The sequence below is a fragment of the Pristiophorus japonicus genome, chromosome 20, assembly GCF_044704955.1.
Source record: "Pristiophorus japonicus isolate sPriJap1 chromosome 20, sPriJap1.hap1, whole genome shotgun sequence".
NCBI classification, from domain to species: Eukaryota; Metazoa; Chordata; class Chondrichthyes; family Pristiophoridae; genus Pristiophorus; species Pristiophorus japonicus.
Window position 1 is genome coordinate 46,727,976 of NC_091996.1, and position 19,441 is coordinate 46,747,416.

Consider the following 19,441-nt stretch of genomic DNA (forward strand, 5'->3'; position numbering starts at 1 on the left):
ATTCACTGAAAATCCTCGAAAAAGGGACAACACCGCCCCAGAAATTAGGGGGCCGCTATTGCAATTTAGGGAAACATGGCAACCAATTTGTCCACAGCAAGGTCCCACAAACAACAATGAGGTAAATAAAAGAAAGACTTGCATTATATGCGCCTTTCACGACCACCGGACGTCTCAAAGCGCTTTACAGCCATTGAAGTACTTTTGGAGTGTAGTCACTGTTGTAATGTGGGAAACACACTACTCGGAGCTCCTTCACGGCAAATGAGCCAAAGGTGGGCAGCGGAAATGTTACAAGGACACCCTCAAAGCCTCCCTGATAAAGTGCGACATCCCCACTGACACCCGGGAGTCCCTGGCCCAAGACCGCCCTGAGTGGAGGAAGTACATCCGAGAGGGTGCTGAGCACCTTGAGTCTCAACGCCGCGAGCATGCAGAAATCAAGCGCAGGAAGCGGAAAGAGCGTGCAGCAAACCGGTCCCACCCAGCCCTTCCCGCAGCGATTACCTGTCCCACCTGTTGACAGAGTCTGTGGCTCTTGTATTGGACTGTACAGCCACCAAAGAACTCACTTCAGGAGTGGAAGCAAGTCTTCCTCAATTCTGAGGGACTGCCTATTATGATGATGATGGAAACGCGGCAGCCAGTTTGCGCTCAGCAAGCTTCCACAAACAGCAATGTGTTAACGACCAGATAATCTGTTTTTGTCATGTTGATTGAGGGATAAATATTGCCTAGGACCCCAGGGTTCCTCCGCTGCTCTTCTTCGAAACAGTGCCATGGGATCTTTTACATCCACCTGAGAGGGCAGACGAGGCCTCGGTTTAACGTTTCATCCAAAAGACGGCATCTCCGACAGTGCAGTGCTCCGTCAGATTTAGGTGCTGAAGTCGCTGGAGTGGGATTTGAACCCACAACTTTCTGACTCAGAGGCGAGTGTGCTATCCACTGAGCCACAGCTGACACTGTAAATGACTAAGTAGTCTGTTTTAGTAATGTTGGTTGAGGGATAAATAGTGGCCAAGACAGCAGGAGAACTTCCCAGCTCTTCTTTGAAAAGAGCCACAGGAACTTTTACATCCAGCAGGTGGGGCCTCAGTTTAACATCTCATCTGAAAGACAGCGCCGCTGACAGTGCGGTGCTCCCCCAGTATTATCAACCAAGGTGATGTGCTCAAATATATGGCCTTCTGCCACCACTGCACCCAAACGGACAACAGACTCTTAATGCTCGACGTCTAGGTTCATACATGAGAATTGGCATTCGTCCAAAGTACCGGAGGGTACTCGCACCTGCCGAACTCTATTCCAACATGATTCATTGCCTTCAGGAAAGGAAGGGAACAAAACTAGAAAAACAACTGTTTGAAAGGAACAGAAAAATAAGGGGCGAGCACTTAATAAGAGAAGATTCTACGGTGAATTAACAAATGATCCAACCTCAGTTGAGAGGATTGGGTGAAAGAAAATAATCAGAAATCATGTTAGAAAAACCAAGTCAAGAGGAAAAAAATGGCATGGAATATCTTGAGAAAATAAGAGAGCTGCTTCTTGTCTCCTATTGCAATCCATTAGGTTCAAACACAGCACTATTGTGTACAGTTTTGATCATTGTACTTCGATAAAATATTAAAAGGAGTGGAAAGGGTTCATGAAAAGGTGAAATGGAAAGCTGAATGCCTTAAGTGGCAGCTATGGAAGCAAAAATCTGTTGTAATAGTCAGGTAGGGTGGGGGCAGGAGCGGGGGGCGACAAGGATGTGAAGGGGAACAAGATCATAAGCAAGAATTTGGGAGGATGGAGAGAAGTTCTGTGAACTAAAGCCGAAAACAAAGGGACATTTCACAAGAAGAGAAATACAAGTTTCACATCACAGCAGGAGAGAGATGAATATCATCTGACTGGGTCTTGTTCATAGTCATAACCAGTAGCATGAGCCAGAGAGGCTTTTCTCATTCCTACTTCAAAACACTCTATCTTCATTCTAAGACTCTCAGTTCAAACATATTTTAACTGTACTGCTACTGGACCTTAACTCTCAACTTATTTTCCCACACATACCCCACCAACATGCTAAGTGTCAGTCAGAAAAGCTTCTGGACTGTGTCTCCCAGCACATGAATAGCTTTCCTTGAGAAGAGTTATAAATAAGGATGGGACTAACAGTAGTGAACATTCAGTGACAAACCAACAACTTCAAAGTACCTCTTGAGCTGTTTATTTTTCATCCGTCCTCTGAGAAGGTGACGAGCTGCATATGCTTCCCGGTGAAGAAAATGATATTTTATTCAGAACTGTGTAGTCAACAACTGAGAAACTTTAAAAGCAAATTTTAAATCAGGAAGTAAGTGCAATCCTAAATATAAATAATCTACATCAAGGTCTTTCAAACGAGAACATTAATGCATCTTTCTTTACTAAAAGCAATTTATTATGCTGTACATAAGTTTTACATAGGATTACATCAGATATACGACGCAGAAACAGGCCATTCAGCCCAACCAGTCCATGCCGGCGTTTATGCTCCATTCGAGCCTCCTCCCATCTTTCCTCATCTAAATCTGTCAGCGTATCCATCTATTCCCTTCTCCCTCATATGCTCGTCTAGCTTCCTCGTAAATGCATCTATACTATTTGCTTCAACCACTCCCTGTGGTAGCGAGTTCCACATTCTCACCGCTCTTTGGGTAAAGAGGTTTCTTCTGAATTCCCGATTAAATTTCTTGGCGACGATCTTATATTGATGGCCTCTAGTTATCTCTTCTCCACAAGTAGAAACATTCTCTCTGTATCCACTCTATCAAAACCTTTCATAATTTTAAAGACCTCTATTAGGTCACCCCCTCAGCCTTCTTTCTTTCAAGAAAAAAAAAAGAGACCCAAGCAGTTCATCTTCACCTCTTTAGCACATGAGGATGGAAAATGAAAAAAGCAGCTAGGTCAGGTACATTAAAAAATAGTTACCCTGTTTTCCACACAGGAGTACGATGAGATATAGGAGACAACTTTCGGATGCCCTACTGTCAGTGGGGAGCTTTGACCACTGTTAGCAACGAGCCAGAGATTTGCACTTGCAATCTTTTGACTTGCAGCACCGCTGGGTAATGCTCCCCACGGTCGGTGTGGAGTTGTCAAATTAACCCCTTCCCCACAGAACAGACTTTTTACGTGTTTGCTGAAAGGCATTTACGTGTGTTCACATCTTCAGCAGTCTGGTCCACCAGCTTTGCACTTGTTGGCTATCGCCATTTTTACCTATTCCATTGTCGAAGATGTCGTTGGCTTACTATCCCCAAATTCGCTTTTTAAAATAATTTCACGTTGGCTTACTATCCCCAAATGCGCGTTTTAAAATAATTTCACGTGCCAATTTTCCCTCCTGCCCCCTATTAATGCATTGGCTTCTTGCTGGGATACAGGGGGTCATTTTAATCCCCAATAACGGGCGGGTTGGGGGTCGGGTGGGAAGTTGCAATTTTAAAAATTTCAAACCTGAACCCAGCCCGCCTCGAACCTGCCCACTTTTGGTTTTAATGGAGGTGGGTCCAGGGGAGGGCACTCATTTAAATATTTTAATGAAGCTGCGGGCCTTGGGAAACCCGGCAGCTGAAGGGAGGCGAGGACTGCTGGATGGAACAGGTAAGTGCCTTTCCAGCACTGGGCCAGGGAGAGCAGGAGTTACCTTGTTACCCGAAGCTACGTTGTTAGATCCCCAGCGATTGGCTACCACCCTGGCCCCCCCCCCCTAACCCCCCTCACAATCTGTTGCCCACCTGATGCCCTCCCTGCTCTCCCCACCACGTGCTCCCCGGGTACAATGCCTGATCGTTCCTCCCCCAGATTTCTCTGGGCTCCTCCATCGATGTCGTCCCCCGACTCCCGATCTGCCCCTCCCTCTTTTCTGCTCCCCGGCTGTGGCCTGGTGCCACAGGCTTACCCTCCCAACAGCCAGTCTGCCTCTCAAACTGCGGCCGGGAAATTAATTTTAAATGTGATAATCAGGGCCTGCCATTAAATTCAGCAGAACCTGAGGGAAACCCGTTCTTCCAGGTATATCGACCGTTAAACATGCCCCCGCTCCATCCCTGCAAATATCAGGCCAACAGTTTAGCAGGCCCTCTCCAGCACCTCATCTCGGTGCCCATTCTTTGTTAGTGACTGCCGGAACACTATTGATGGCAATCCTGGTCTCACCCCAATGTCTATGCAAAGATAGCAGGAGTCACTAGATAGAGACCCTTGCCTGATTGTTCTCTTGTCGGAGTCCTGGATCACTGAGGCCTAATGCAACACCCCTACAATCCCAGCTGACAACCGCTAACGCTACACAGCCCTCAAATGAAACCTGGGATCCTCCCAAGTGCCGTATGTATCTTGTGATCCTATGTCTCACTGCTGTACAGCAGTTGGACCAAAAACTAAAAAACCTCCCCGTTTAGCCAGCACCATTTTGATCTTTGTTTTGATAAAACAAAATCTCAGAAATACATTTCCGAGCAGATATTGAAACGGTTACGCACGTGGCATTGTCCCCCCCTTGCGGATTTACATAGATCTGATGAGGCTGGTTCATTTTTCTGGTGCGAGCTGCGAGCAATGTCACAATTATACAGCTCTGACTCTGAACACCGTGGCGGATTGCGAATCTCCAGATTTACATCACTTAGCAAACCAAAATACAGAACATAAACAGCAATCAAAAATTGCAAAGCAGCATGTTCGGAGCCGATAAGTAAACATGCTACTACAGGAATAGGTTCCACTTTCTGCTGGAAGCAATCTTTGCAAACGATTAAAGTGTATGACTGCTGAATGCGTCAGCAGATAGCCTCTCAGCTAGCAGTTACTTGTTGATGCAATTCTGAAAGGGCGTCCAAAAATTCAAAATGGGCCCGCCGAACTCTCTGGCCCGCCTTTTAACATAAAGTATCAGTGAAAATGTGTTATCCATTGAGTAGAATCATGAATGAGCTCTGTTGAGTAAGGGAAGTGATTGCTATAATACAGTAGTTGCTGTCTACTTCCATTTTTGCTGCAAGATGCATATGCCTCTCTCTCCGATATATTTACATACATATACGTACACACGCGCACCCTTTTATCCTTCTCTCCTTTTTTCATTTTCTTCCACCTCTCCATGAATTAACCTACCCTGTGCGGCTTACCCTTTGCTCTGCCATTTCTATATTGAGCATACACCGCTGCGTTGGTCTGGGTCCTTCTGACTGCCAGCCTTAGCAAATCTGGCATGTTTATTGTCTGTGTGGTCCCCATGTGTTGGGAATGGACAGGATTAACATGCCACTAAACCCGACATAGCCACGGTTTCTTGCTTCCTTAGTGCTGCTGAACCTCAATGGGGGTTCCGTTGGAAACAAGAGTGTTTGACGGGTGGCCAAGCTGATTATAGCGCGTTTTACAATATCATCTAACGTCAAAAATTACTCTCCATGCACGTGTCTTGCATGGCTGGCATCACCTTCAAGTACCCTTGCTGGATTTACCATAGCTAACATGGGAAAGATCAAGTTAAAGAAACGGGTCATCCAGACATTCACAGTGCAGAATAAATGTGTCAGGAGCTGGTGGCATTCACACAGCACGAAATCAATATAAAAAGCAGAAGGGACAATACCTGATCACGGGAGTATAAAAAGCAGCATATCCCACAGACAAGGACAGTGCACTTAAATTGATACTTTAATTTTGTTTATTTTGGCTCAGCAAAATAATAATGGAATTGTTCCTGTCTTCCAACAACTTGCATTTATATAGAGCCTTTAACACAGTAAAACATCCCAACTCACTGCACAGGAGCATAGTCAGACAAATAAAAAATTGATACCAAGCCAAAGAAGGAGATATTAGGACAAGCGATCAAAAGCTTGGTCAAAGAGATAAGTTTGAAGGAGCATCTTAAAGATGCAGAGAGAGAGAGGTGGAGAGGTTTAGGGAGGGAATTTCAGAGCTCAGGGCTGAGACAGCTGAAGGAATGTCCACCAATGGAGGGGCAAACAAGGTTAAGAATGCGCAAGAGGCCAGAATTGGAGGAATGGAGAGTTTTCAGAGGCTTGTATGGCTAGAGGAGGTTACAGAGATGGAGGGGGGGGGCGAGGCCATGGAGGGATCTGAAAACAAGAATGAGAATTTTATATTTGAAGCGTTGATGGACTGGGAGTCAATGTAGGTCAGCAAGGACAGGCCTGATGGAAGAACAGGACTTGGTGCAAGTTAGGATAGGGGCAGCAGAGTTTTGGATGAGCTTACATTTATGGAGGGAGGATGATGGGAAGCTGGCCAGGAGAGCATTGGAATAGTCAATCCCCAAGTCAATTTCCTCCACTTTAAAATGCCAAATGCAAATCACTGAACAGCTTACAAATGTTCTACACTGAAACAGTCAATGTTGGTTGAGTCCATCAGTTCCAATGTTCATGTCAATTTCCTGATTAAAGTTCCTCCAAAATACAACCGCCTGCATTTAACGGCAGAGGATATTAGTACATTTTTTGTCACTAATAACTTGAAAAATACTCTTGTTGCCAGTTAAACCTGCTCCAATAAAACAGGCGTGTCACTTTCATGGGAATATTTGACAATTAAAATCTTGTCTCGCAAGGACACTTCTGTACAAACACACTGGGCACAATATTAATAGAGATTCATTTAAAATGCAGAATGTAAATAACACTGCTAGTTAAAGCAATAGGGGCCTGCCTGAAGTAGAACTCCCCTCTCAAATATGTGACTTGGGTTTGAATCTATCCACGACCAGTGAGAGGGTAGGCCCCTTACAGCAAAAGCGGTTAACTTAAGTGAAATAGATTTGGACAGGCTCACTGCAATTCCCATTGGATGCAACTCCAACTGCACATAATTTAGTGCAAAAATTGGCACAAAACTGTGCACTTCACTGGGGAAGCCAAACTTTACATCTTAGCACTGCTATCGGATCTAAAAATTGGGGTGGGTGGGGGTGGGGGGGTGGGGGTGCCATCTGCAAAAGTCGTCCCTCACTTTGATAAGTGCAACATTCTGAAAGACAAGAGCTAGTTTCTTTGCAAACGTTACAGATTTTAATTCCTATTGTTTTTATTGCCATAGCAGGCTTTCGTGGGGGACAACTATTGCGATGGAAATAACAACAGAGCCTACTGCAGTTATGATGGCGGTGACTGCTGTGCTTCAACTGTCATAACTAAAAAGGTTAGAATCCTTCAGAACTGCTTCATAAACCTTATCTTCGGCCATGTGTGTGCTGCAGTGTACTTGTGCATTGTGCCCTATGACCCTTTCTCCCAAGTATTTGGACAAATAATATTAATGAGTCACCGTGGCTATATTTCACAGCATCGCCAAATGTCCTTGTTAAATGTTATAGATACAGGTAAGAAATTGATGGATGCATCATTAGGACAAACCCAGTGGTTTTAAAAGAACCTTTAAGCAATTTAAAGGATATATAACAACATAGAGAGGGGAAAAAAGAGTCGATCCGTATGATGTTTTATCTAGCTCCCATGAGATAAGTGGGCCATTAAGTTTTATGAATACTATAGGACTGAAATGCCATAAATTTTTCTGCTCAGGATTTAGAGATTTTCTTCCCCCTCATGGACTCTGCGCACCCCTCCCCCCCACCTCCTAAAATTGGTCTTTATAGTTGCTCCACAACAAATCAGTCTCATTACTTTTGATCTGAGACCTTTACAAACCGACGGGAATTTCTGAATTCCAAACCAACAGAAATAATGGAAACACTATATATGATCAGGTGAAACTCAAAAAACTCACAACAGAGTAGGAATGTCTTCAGAGGAGGCATTGCTCTGGTAAAGAAAGCAATGTCTGCTGATTCCCCATTATGCAAACATGGTAGAATTCATGTGCAGCTAGCTTGAGAAACAGTGCACAATGGCACAGAACTGTGGGATGCAGTATGGGGTTTTGTGAATGGGTGTGGTGGGGGAGTGGGTGTGGTGGGGAGGGGTGCAGGGCATTGTCCTAGGAGTCAGACCCCCATCCCCAGAAGAAAGGAGTCGAAAACCACATGGTCAAATCAGGGAATTCTTTGTGATTGGATCAAAAATGGTATCCGCAGAGGCATCCAGTCTCCAACTATTCCTGTTCACTCAGGCACAAAATCAAAAATGGGGCAATAAAAAAAGGTTTTGATGAAACAAAAGAAAGCTTTAGTCCCAATTTTAATCTAAGCAGACTGGCGGGAATAGGGTGAGCTCGTGACACAATGGAGCATAAAATCATGTAAAACAGGAATCCGACCCAAACCCGGCCCATTGCTGCCAGGTGGGTTAGGTTAGAATCGGGTCTTTTGTATTTATCTCGCAACTTATCATAATCTTAGTAATATCACAAATCCAGTCAGATACAACAAATGGATTCGTAATGCAAGTGCCTGTTTTTGCATTGATAAAAAGCAGCCATTTTGAGCAGAACAAGCTCTTTCAAACATCAATAAGTTAACTTGCCAGTTAATAATTTTTTGATGGCATTGGTTGCCCAAAACACCAAGAGAATTTCCTGCTCTTCTTCAAATAGTGCAAGAGGATCTTTTACATCTACATGATCTGACAAGCAGGGCTTCACTTCAATGCTTCACCTGAAAGAGAAGATCTGTTAATGCATCTCTCCCACAGTACTGCACTGGAGTGTCGGTATCAAGTCCTGCAGTGGGGCTTAAACTACAACCTTCTCAGTTAGAACTGAGAATGCTACCACAGAGTCAATAAGTATTGTGGAATTCACCATACTTAATACACTATTCAAGAAAGTGAAATGCAGTTTAGCATATCTCTCAGGAGAGTTTATAGTTTGCTTGCAGAACAACATGTAAGGAAATTATTCCCTTATTTAAAACATAATCGGATAAGGAATCTGCTTTAAACAAGTTACACATTTAGCAGCTTAGAAGAAGCTTCAATTAATTTTGCAAGAAAGGTCAGTAAGGATTCTTCCCTATGGAAGAACAGGAAATAGAAAAAAAACGAGATCAACAGGAGCCAGATGTGCACAAATCATCCCCCTTTTTAATCCTTCCTGCACTCAGTGAATGCCTGATCAATTAACAGCTTACATTCCGTCCCAGCATAGGCCAGTTGTGGAGATAGGGAGGGACTCAGCCGAAGTCTTGACATCATCTCAACTTGGCATACTCTCAGAGAGAGCTGTATGATCTTCTACTTCGATTAATCTTCCTTTCCTCGTTGAAAAAATAATGATCCGGTGTAGCGGTTTCAACCCAGAAAGAATTTTGGGAAAATAAAAAGAGGAATGCCCCAGGCCAATAAATAAGCAAGAAATGATTTCGGCTTCACACCAACATTGAATGTGTGTAATGTAAATCAGATGACACCAATGTTCCCTGTAAGCTTCATGGCCACACAGCCGTGCAGTGCTCCAGGGGTCCCGTCCAGTCAGTGAGCAGTGTCAGCTGTGGCTCAGTGGGTAGCATTCTCGCTTCTGAGTCAGAAGGTTGTGGATTCAAGTCCCACTCCAGGGCTCCAGGGACTTGAGCACAAAGATCTAATTGACACTCCAGTGCAGTGCTGAGGGAGTGCTGGACTGTCAGAGGTGCCATCTTTCGGATGAAATGTTCAACCTCTCAAGTGGATGTAAAAGATCCCATGGCATTATTTCGCAGCAGAGCAGGGGAATTATCCCTGGTGTCCTGGGCAATATTTATCCCTCAATCAACATAACAAGAAAACAGATTATCTGCTCATTATCACATTGCTGTTTGTGAGAGCTTGTTTGTGTGCAAATTTGCTGTCTCGTTTCCTACATTACAACAGTGACTACACTTCAAAAGTACCTCATTGGCTATAAAGCGCTTTGAAACATCCAATGGTCGTGAAAGGCGCTATACAAATGTAAGTCTTCTTTTAAAGTGGGAAAATAAACATGCACGCGTGGACTTTTGAATGGGCCACGCAGTCCGTTAAACTGGCCACGTGGCCCCAAAAAATGACAGGGAACACTGGCGGTATTCACAAACTGAAGCCAAAGTGAGTCAGAGTGAGACCCCCGCCTCCAGAGACCCTCACTCTACCTTGCTGCCGTATCAGGTCAAGCCCGGACTCAGAATGTAGGCTGCATTTATATTCTAACCGCAGCACTGCTCTGCAGTGAAACTGTTTTCCACCAATGCTGCACTTGCAAGATAAATGCAACTGAACCTTTTGCCTATAGCCTCCAAAAAGGAGCAAAGTTTTTTTCTGTAGGTTAATTGTAGTAAAATACCGTTACAATTTTGCCACACCGAAAACACAAAGGAAGTATTCCCTGGGGTGGTGGGAAAGAGAGTGAATCACTTTAAAGTATTTCTAAGTGTGTGTAGGTCTATGTGTGACTGTAGGTATGGCCAACCGATCACAGATAACACATCAATTCTGTGATAAGGATGACACCTGTCTGCTTCTGGATTAGACAGTCCAGTTTTCCAGTGGGCTGTCTGTAAACTTCGAAGCTGCAAACCAAAGGTCAAGTGTCTGTATTTTAAACAAAAGCCAATTTTTTTCAATTTGCTCCTGATGTAAAAGCATAATTATCGAAGTTGTTAAGGTTTTCAATGAACGTTCATCAGCAACAAAGCAAACCTCCTCAGAACTCGAACTCTGATCCCACACCATCCCTCAATCCTGTCCAGCATCTGTCTAGTTTCATCTCAGCAAATGGTGACAACGCCATTTGTAACAGATAAACATCAAAGATACAAACGGCAATGAAAAATATGCACCTCACATCCTTTGGATCAGATTAAACCAAAGCCCTCTCTGCCTCCCTGGTGGTTACAGAGGTGGATGCCAAAGCTTGCATGACAATGTTCGAAGAAGAGTAGAGTTTTCTTCCAGCGTCCTGGTCAATACTGATCAATCAACTCCACCAAAGAAAAATCACATTCATCTCTTTGCTGCTTGTGAGATCTTGCTGAGCATGGAATTATTACATATGTATAGTTACTGCATATTGAAGTAATTCATTATATATGAAAGTGCTTTGGGGCATTTCTGGATTACCTAAGTCAATCTACAAGTGCAAGTCATTCTTTCTTTGACTATGCTTGTACAGTTCCCACCGATTACACAGGCGCGTCCATGCGAACACGGTGGTCAGTATAGCGTGGTTGCACTATATAACGAGAATGTTGTCATCACTCATCAGCATCGCAGTTCCCTGAACGAACCTCTTTCCCGCCAGACCCCGAGATCCAAACAAGGACAAGTTCCTCAGAGCCAACCTCACCCTGGCCGCGGTCAGTAGGACACTGGAGACGCAGGGCGCAGGAACCCTCCTTCAAAAACAAGCCATTACAATGTAGAACATCTCAGCAAGTTCCAGAGAGGAGGAAAAAAACACACAAATCCATCTTTTGGATGTGATGTTAAACCGAGGCCTTGTCTGCCTTCTCAGGTGGATGTAAACGATCCCGCGGCACTATTTCAAAGAAGGGCAAGAGAGTTATCCCCAGTGCCCTGGCCAATATTTACCCCTCAATCAATATAACAAAAACAGTTTATCTGGTCATTATCACATTGCTGTTTGTGGGAGTTGTGTGCAACTTGACTGCCGCGTTTCCCACATTACAACAGTGACTACACTCCAAAAGTACTTCATTGGCTGTAAAGCGCTTTTAGATGTCCAGTGGTTGTGAAAGGCACTATATAAATGTAAGTCTTTCTTTTTTTTCTTTTCAAGTCTTAACTCCTTCACCCAACAACCAGTTAAACAACGCAGGCATTCAATTCGTTTTTTTTTTAAACCATCGTCAGTTTTTCATGTTTACTTCACTCATACATTATCAAAGGGGTGATTCTGGAACAGGGTCAACTGAACATTAACGAGGTGCTATTTACTTATGCTTGTTCTTATTTTCTGTGCACCTTAATGAGGTGCAAACTAGTGAGGAAGCACAGCTGTTTTTGCCTGAAATAAATAAATGTAGCACTTCAGACCCTGTGACCGGCAACTTTGAAATTGATGTTAATGCAAATGGCTGATAGTTACCGTTTTCGGCCGATATAAGCAACTGCCCATTTTAAACGTGGTGTTCTAAGTATCCGATCCTGAAATTTTAGGGCGCTATGGAAACTGAAGGGAAGTGTGACATATTCTTCACGTGACTCTGCAATTTTGTTTATCTGTTTATGGACCCCGATCATTTGCTTTGGGGGGAAAAAAAAGTCGTGAAAATTTTGTCAGTACTTTTTCGAAACCCGAGATTAATTGTAAATATTTAAAACCATCTGGCATGGATTGTAGTTCTTCAGGAAAAAAAAAGAAATTAGTGTTCTTGCTTTAAGCATTTTTCGTGGGTAAACACTGTCCTACTGACTTCCCCTGAAAGACTCCCTTATGTCTTTCAGAGTGTCAGCTCTGACTGGCTGTTTATAAACGCCCCTTGAATTACAGGAGTGGAGCACAGCTGTGGAGCAGTATGCTCTTGAACACATGTTTATGCAGCTATCAGACTTGAATGCACACTGCATGCATTACGTGCACTGTGCTTAGCCCAGAAGCATATGAGGAAACAGAACATGAATACTAAAGAAGGATTTTTATCACTATAGTAACATGCTAATGTTCTGAGCAGTGGAAAACTATCATTTCATCCAACCTGCCCTTCGAAACCACCATACGTCATTTTGGAACCAATAGACTTGCGCCGTTTTCCGAATAAGAACAAATGCATGTTTTTTTTTTAAGTTGTCATGATTTTCTGTTCACAGTGAACTGTTTCATAGTTCTATCATTCCAAGTGATATGTTGCTTACGTTTTGTATTATCTTTTGACACCCTTAACTTTAAACTGCATCCATCAGTCCTCAAACCTATCATCAAACAGAAGATGATTCCTGGATTTAAATTTGCCATGAGAATTAAAAGCTTAAAAACCTCTATCGTAAAGTCCCCCTCCTCTTTGCAAGAGAGAGAGAAAGAGAGAGAACGATTTCAATCCCAGGGCGGACAATCTTTCCTTGTAACTTCGCCCTCTCACCTCATTCAATCAGCCTCATCGTTTTCCTCTGGACTTCCTCCAATACTTTTGCATCTTTCCTATACTAGGAATAAACGGAACTCAGTTCTCCAGATGTGGGGTGACTAATGATAGCTAGAACTTCAATATTACCTTCTTAGAATTATAAATCACATCCTCAGCTCTACATCCTAACATTTTATTTGCTTTCTTTCACACCTGTGATCAGCAAAATGACAGCTTTAAAGACCTCTCCATCAAAACACCTAGATCTCTTTCATGCTCAGTTACCTATGACATTTAACATGTAATCTTCTACCTGATGCATGTCATTACTCTTATCTGTGTTGAACTCTATCTACCAACTACATGGACCTAATCTCTTCAGATCCCTTGAAATTATTGCAGGCTAACATCATTCAAACAGTTTGGTGCCCTTCTACAAACTTAGGACACCTTGGACTGTGCTCTGTCGCTTAAAAAAAAGACTTGCATTTAGATAGTGCCTTTCATGACCATCGAATGTCCCAAAGCGCTTTACAGCCAATGAAATACTTCTTCAAATGTAGTCACTGTTGTAATGTAGGAAACGTGACAGCCAGTTTGTGTTGTCAATGGAGGGATAAATATTGGCCAGGACACCAGGATAACCAGTGAATTTATAATGGGGAACAAAGAAATGGCAGACCAATTGAACAAATACTTTGGTTCTGTCTTCACGAAGGAAGACACAAATAACCTTCTGGAAACACTAGGGGACCGAGGGTCTAGTGAGAAAGAGGAACTGAAGGAAATCCTGATTAGTCAATTTAATAAGGACTATTATTAAATAGTAGGAAGCAGAGAGTCGGGATAAAAGGGTCTTTTTCAGAATGGCAGGCAGTGACTAGTGGGGTGCCGCAGGGCTCAGTGCTGGGACCCCAGCTCTTTACAATATACGTTAATGATTTAAATGAGGGAATTGAGTGTAATATCTCCAAGTTTGCAGATGACACTAAGCTGGGTGGTGGTGTGAGCTGTGAGGAGGATGCTAAGAGGCTGCAGGGTGACTTGGACAGGTTAGGTGAGTGGGCAAATGCATGGCAGATGCAGTATAATGTGGATAAATGTGAGGTTATCCACTTTGGGGGCAAAAACGTGAAGACAGAATATTACCTGAATGGCGGTAGATTAGGAAAAGGGGAGGTGCAACGAGACCTGGGTGTCATGGTACATCAATCATTGAAAGTTGGCATGCAGGTACAGCAGGCGGTGAAGAAGGCAAATGGTATGTTGGCCTTCATAGCTAGGGGATTTGAGTAGAGGAGCAAGGAGGTCTTACTGCAGTTGTACAGAGCCTTGGTGAGGCCTCACCTGGAATATTGTGTTCAGTTTTGGTCTCCTAATCTGAGGAAGGACATTCTTGCTATTGAGGGAGTGCAGCGAAGGTTCACCAGACTGATTCCCGGGATGGCAGGACTGACATATGAGGGGAGACTGAATCAACTGGGCCTTTATTCATTGGAGTTTAGAAGGATGAGAGGGGATCTCATAGAAACATATAAAATTCTGACGGGACTGGACAGGATAGGAAGAATGTTCCCGATGTTGGGGAAGTCCAGAACCAGGGGACACAGTCTAAGGATAAGGGGCAGGTCATTTAGGACTGAGATGAGGAGAAACTTCTTCACTCAGAGAGTTGTTAACCTGTGGAATTCTCTACCGCAGAGAGTTGTTGATGCCAGTTCGTTGGAAATATTCAAGAGGGAGTTAGATATGGCCCTTAGCTCTAAAGGGATCAAGGGGAATGGAGAGAAAGCAGGAAAGGGGTACTGAGGGAATGATCAGCCATGATCTTATTGAATGGCGGTGCAGGCTCGAAGGGCCAAATGGCCTACTCCTGCACCTATTTTCTATGTTTCTATGTTTCTATAACGCCCCTGCTCTTCTTTGAAATAGTGCCATAGGATCTTTTACATTCACCTGAGAGAGCAGATGGTGCCTCGGTTTAATGTCTCATCCAAAAGACGGCACCCTCTGACAGTGCAGCACTCCCCTAGTACTGCACTGGAAAATATCAGCCTAGACTTTTGCGCTCAAGTCTCTGGAGTGGGATTTGAACCCACAACCTTCTGATTCAGAGGCGAGAGTGCTACCAATGGAGCCAGGGCTAAGTTAATGCTCAATGACCTACCTCTTCAGGACTCCACTGGCAACTCTGACACCTTCCCACACACCACCATTTTTTGTTATCTACTTTACAGCCACACATCAAACCAGCTGAATTCCTTGACATTTGTTCCATGGCCATGCACCTTGTGAATCCAGCTGAGGGATGGCATTGAATGCCTTCCTGAAATCCTGGTAGATAATATCACTGCCTCGCCCTTATCCACCAGATCTGTAAACTTCTCAAAGTAAATTGGGACCTGCTTCTTTTCAACCCATGCTAGCTATCTCTAATCAGCTCCCATCCTTCGAAATAATCCTTTCTTTCTATCCTTAATCAAAGGCTCACTTTCATACAAGCAAGGTACGGCTCACAATATTTTAAAAAAAATACTTTAGTCATGGGATAAGAAAAGCATAAATCAATTATCAACAGACAGAGGCACTGAGGACAAATAATATCTAGAGGAATGATCTTCAGCTTTATGTCCACCTCCCGCCTTCTGACACAGGATTACTGCTTGTTCCATGGCCTCTCCACTTTAGTAGCAGAGGATGTTCTTTAAGTCAGTATGACTCTCTCATAAAACCACTTTCTCTTACTATCCCCTTTCCTTCAACCGTCCCTTAAAAGCATTTCTCTTCAATCAATCTCCTGCTTGACATCATCCTTTCACCCTTGTTCAACTGTGTGGGATGCCGAGCCAGAACAGTGCTATAAAAATGCAAATTTTCTTAAGATAGTGCGCATTATTGTTGTTATCGAATTTGTTATTCCCACCTAAACAGGCAACTGGGGTCTCGGGTTAACATCTCATCCAAAAGACAGCACCTCAGAGTGCAGCACTCCTTCAGCGCTGCACTGAAGTGTCAACTGAGATTATGTGCTCAAATGCTGAAGATATAAGCATAGCCAATTGATTAATTATTGCAGTAATAGTTTTTTTGCAGTTGCTTAAATGAAAGCTGATTAGAACTAAAAAAAACATTAGAGCAAGGTGAATAGGTTTTCCACGTTCGTATTGATTTCAGTGTGTGAGCACACAGCTACAGATACAGTAACTGAGAACCATAATTTACCAGGGGTCACAGGTCTGTCACCGTGTACAAAGGGATCAACATCTGAAAAAAAGTAACTATTTTTGTTTTATTTATCAAACATCGAACATATTATTTTAATCTTCTGTGGAAGATTTACGATTGCAGCCACAGGACTATTTATGGGCTGTGTTAGAAAATGTCCCGAGTGCCGAGCAGTGAGGGAAATTTATAATACCGCGTGATAAAAACATTGAAAAAAGTCAATTGGAGCGGAAAAGTGGAGGGTCTCTACAAAACATTTGACAATATCAAAGGTTCTGACTTCCATCCAGGCGTACAGGATCTGTCTGCTTTTCACGCTCCAATTGGAGCTCTTATTAATCAACCAGCACAGACAGTAAAAGGAAAGAACCCGAGCCTCTCCCTCTGAAACCTGCTTCAAGTTTCTTCAACAGTTCTTTTCACTGTTTTAGGGGATGGGGTAAACCTAGTCACATCAATTCATTTTAATGGCACCATTTTATATCCTGCGCGTGTTCCTATAATATAATTGTGAAATATCTCTTCGCCTCTGTATCAATTAAGTTCAGTTTGTGTCATGGTGTAGCAAGTTCAGCATCACAGGTATTGCTAGTCATAACAAAAGCAAGTTTAACATCCTTAACTCTACACAATAAGCCCAACATATGCTGTCCTTGACACTTTTAGCATTGACATGATCCAGCGTGGCCTTGTTATTAGGCTTACTGCTAGTTCTATTGACACATGAGCAGCAAGTAGCCCTCAGCTTTGGTCTAATCCACTAATCCCTTCTAATTTATTATGCAGTATTTATACAACTTTTTTTCTTTTTGTGTAATGTCTTTCCAATACACAGCCTTGGCCTCCTCTTCTATCTAAGAGGCATCCTATTTTAACCTCCTTTTGCTGCAAGATCCCAATGAACCAGCAATTTTTGTTCATACTTGAGCATTAACATATCCTCTCAATAAATTTATAAAATGTTGCATCATCACACTTTAGCAAAGTTAAGGTGAATTTCTCTCATCAGTTACCAGTGTCCTAGCCACACATTGTTGAACTCTAATGTGCCACTTTGATATTCATTAGACTCTAATCCTCTTTATTACAAAGTAACATAGAAACATAGAAAATAGGAGCAGGAGTAGGCCATTCCGCATTTCGAGCCTGCATCGCCATTCAGTATGATCATGGCTGATCCTCTATCTCAACACCATATTCCTGCTTTCTCCCCATACGCCTTGAGGCCTTTTGTGTCTAGAAATCTATTGACCTCCTTCTTAAATATATTCAGTGACTTGGCCTCCACAGCCTTCTGTGGTAGAGAATTCCATAGGTTCACCACCTTCTGAGTGAAGAAATTTCTCCTCATCTCAGTCCTAAAGTTCCCACCCTGTATCCTGAGACTGTGACCCCTTGTTCTCGACTTCCAGGGAAAAAATCCTCCCTGCATCCAGTCTGTCCAGCCCCGTCAGAATTTTATACGTTTCAATGAGATCCCCTCTCAGTCTTCTAAACTCTAGTGAATACAGGCCTAGTCGACTCAATCTCTCCTCATATGATAGTCCTGCCTTCCCAGGAATCAGTCTGGTGAATCTTTGCTGCACTCCCTCTATGACAAGTTTATCCTTTCTTAGGTAAAGAGACCAAAACTGCACACAATACTCCAGGTGTCTCACCAATGCTCTGTATAACTGCAGTAAGACATCCTTGCTCCTGTACTCAAATCCTCTTGCAATGAAGGCCAACATACCATTTGCCTTCCTAACTGCTTGCTGCACCTGCATGTTTGCTTTCAATGACTGGTGTACAAGAACACTCAGGTCCCTTTGTACCTCGACACCTCCCAAGCTATCACTATTTAAATAATACTTTATCTTTATGTTTTTCCTACCAAAGTGGATAACTTCACATTTTCCACGTTATACTGCATCCACCATGTGTTTGCCCACTCACTCAACCTATCTAAATCATCTTGCAGCGTCTTTGCATCTTCCTCACAACTCACAATCCCACCTAGTTTTGTGTCATCAGCAAATTTGGAAATATTACATTTGATTTTCTCATCCAAATCATTTGTATATATTGTGAATTGCTGGGGCCCAAGCCCTGTGGTACCCCACTAGTCACTACCTGCCACCCCAAAAAAGACCCATTTATTCCTACTCTCTGTTCCTGTCAGTTAACTAATTTTCAATCTATGTCAGTATATTACCCCCAATCCTATGTGCCTTAATTTTGCACACTAACCTCTTATGTGGGACTTTATCAAAGGCCTTCTGAAATTCCAAATACACTACATCCACTGGTTCTCCCTTATCTATTCTATCAGCTACATCCTCAAAAAATGGCAGTAGGTTTGTCAAACATGATTTTTCTTTCATAAATCCATGTTGACTTTGTCTAATCCCGTTGATATTATCTAAGTGTCCCTTTATCACATCCTTTATAATAGACTCGAGCATTTTCCCTACTACTGATGTTAAGCTAACGAGTGTAGTTCACGGTTTTCTCTCTCCCTCCTTTTTTTAAATAGTGGGGTTACATTTGCCACCCTCCAATCTGCAGGAACTGTTCCATAATCTATAGAATTTTGAAAGATGACAACCAATGCATCCACTATTTTCATGGCTACCTCTTTTAGTGCACTGCGGTGCAGATTATCAGGCCGTGGGGATTTATTGGCTTTCAGTCCCATTTGTTTCTTCAGCACTATTTTCTTACTAATAATAATTTCCTTTAATTCCTCTTGCTCGCTAGACCCTTGGTTCCCGAGCATTTCTGGGACGTTATTTGTGTTCTCTTCCATGAAGACAGAACCAAAGTATTTATTTAATTGTTCTGCCATTTCCTTGTTCCCCATTATAAATTCTCCCATTTCTGACTGTAAAGGACCTACATTTGTCTTCACTAATCTTTTTCTTTTTACGTACTTGTAGAAACTTTTGCCGTCAGTTTTTATGTTCCTTGCAAGTTTACTCTCATACTCTATTTTTCCCTTCTTAATCAATCTCTTGGTCCTTTTTTGCTGAATTCTAAACTGCTCCCAATCCTCAAACTTACTACTTTTTCTGGCAACTTTGTATAACTCCTCTTTGGATCTAATACTATCCTTAATTCCTTTTGTTAGCCATGGTCGGGTCACTTTTCCTTTTGTGTTTTTATGCCAGAAAGAAATGTATAACTGTTGCAATTCATGCATTCATTCCTTAAATATTAGTCTTTTAATAAATCTTC

The 19,441-nt window shown here is 42.8% G+C and overlaps 1 protein-coding gene across 3 annotated transcripts in view; it reads left to right on the plus strand.

Moving 5' to 3' along the window:
* Positions 1-19,441, plus strand: part of LOC139232515 (pappalysin-1-like) — a 322,505-nt gene that overhangs the window by 252,615 nt on the left and 50,449 nt on the right. Inside the window, exon 21 of one of the 3 annotated variants that reach the window (XM_070862846.1) lies at positions 7,105-7,206. The exons of 1 other annotated variant lie outside the window; for it this stretch is intronic. In XM_070862846.1, coding sequence (XP_070718947.1) covers positions 7,105-7,206 — 102 coding nt within the window. The remainder of the gene's footprint in view (positions 1-7,104; positions 7,207-19,441) is intronic. One more of the 3 variants, XM_070862848.1, reaches the window with a different exon arrangement.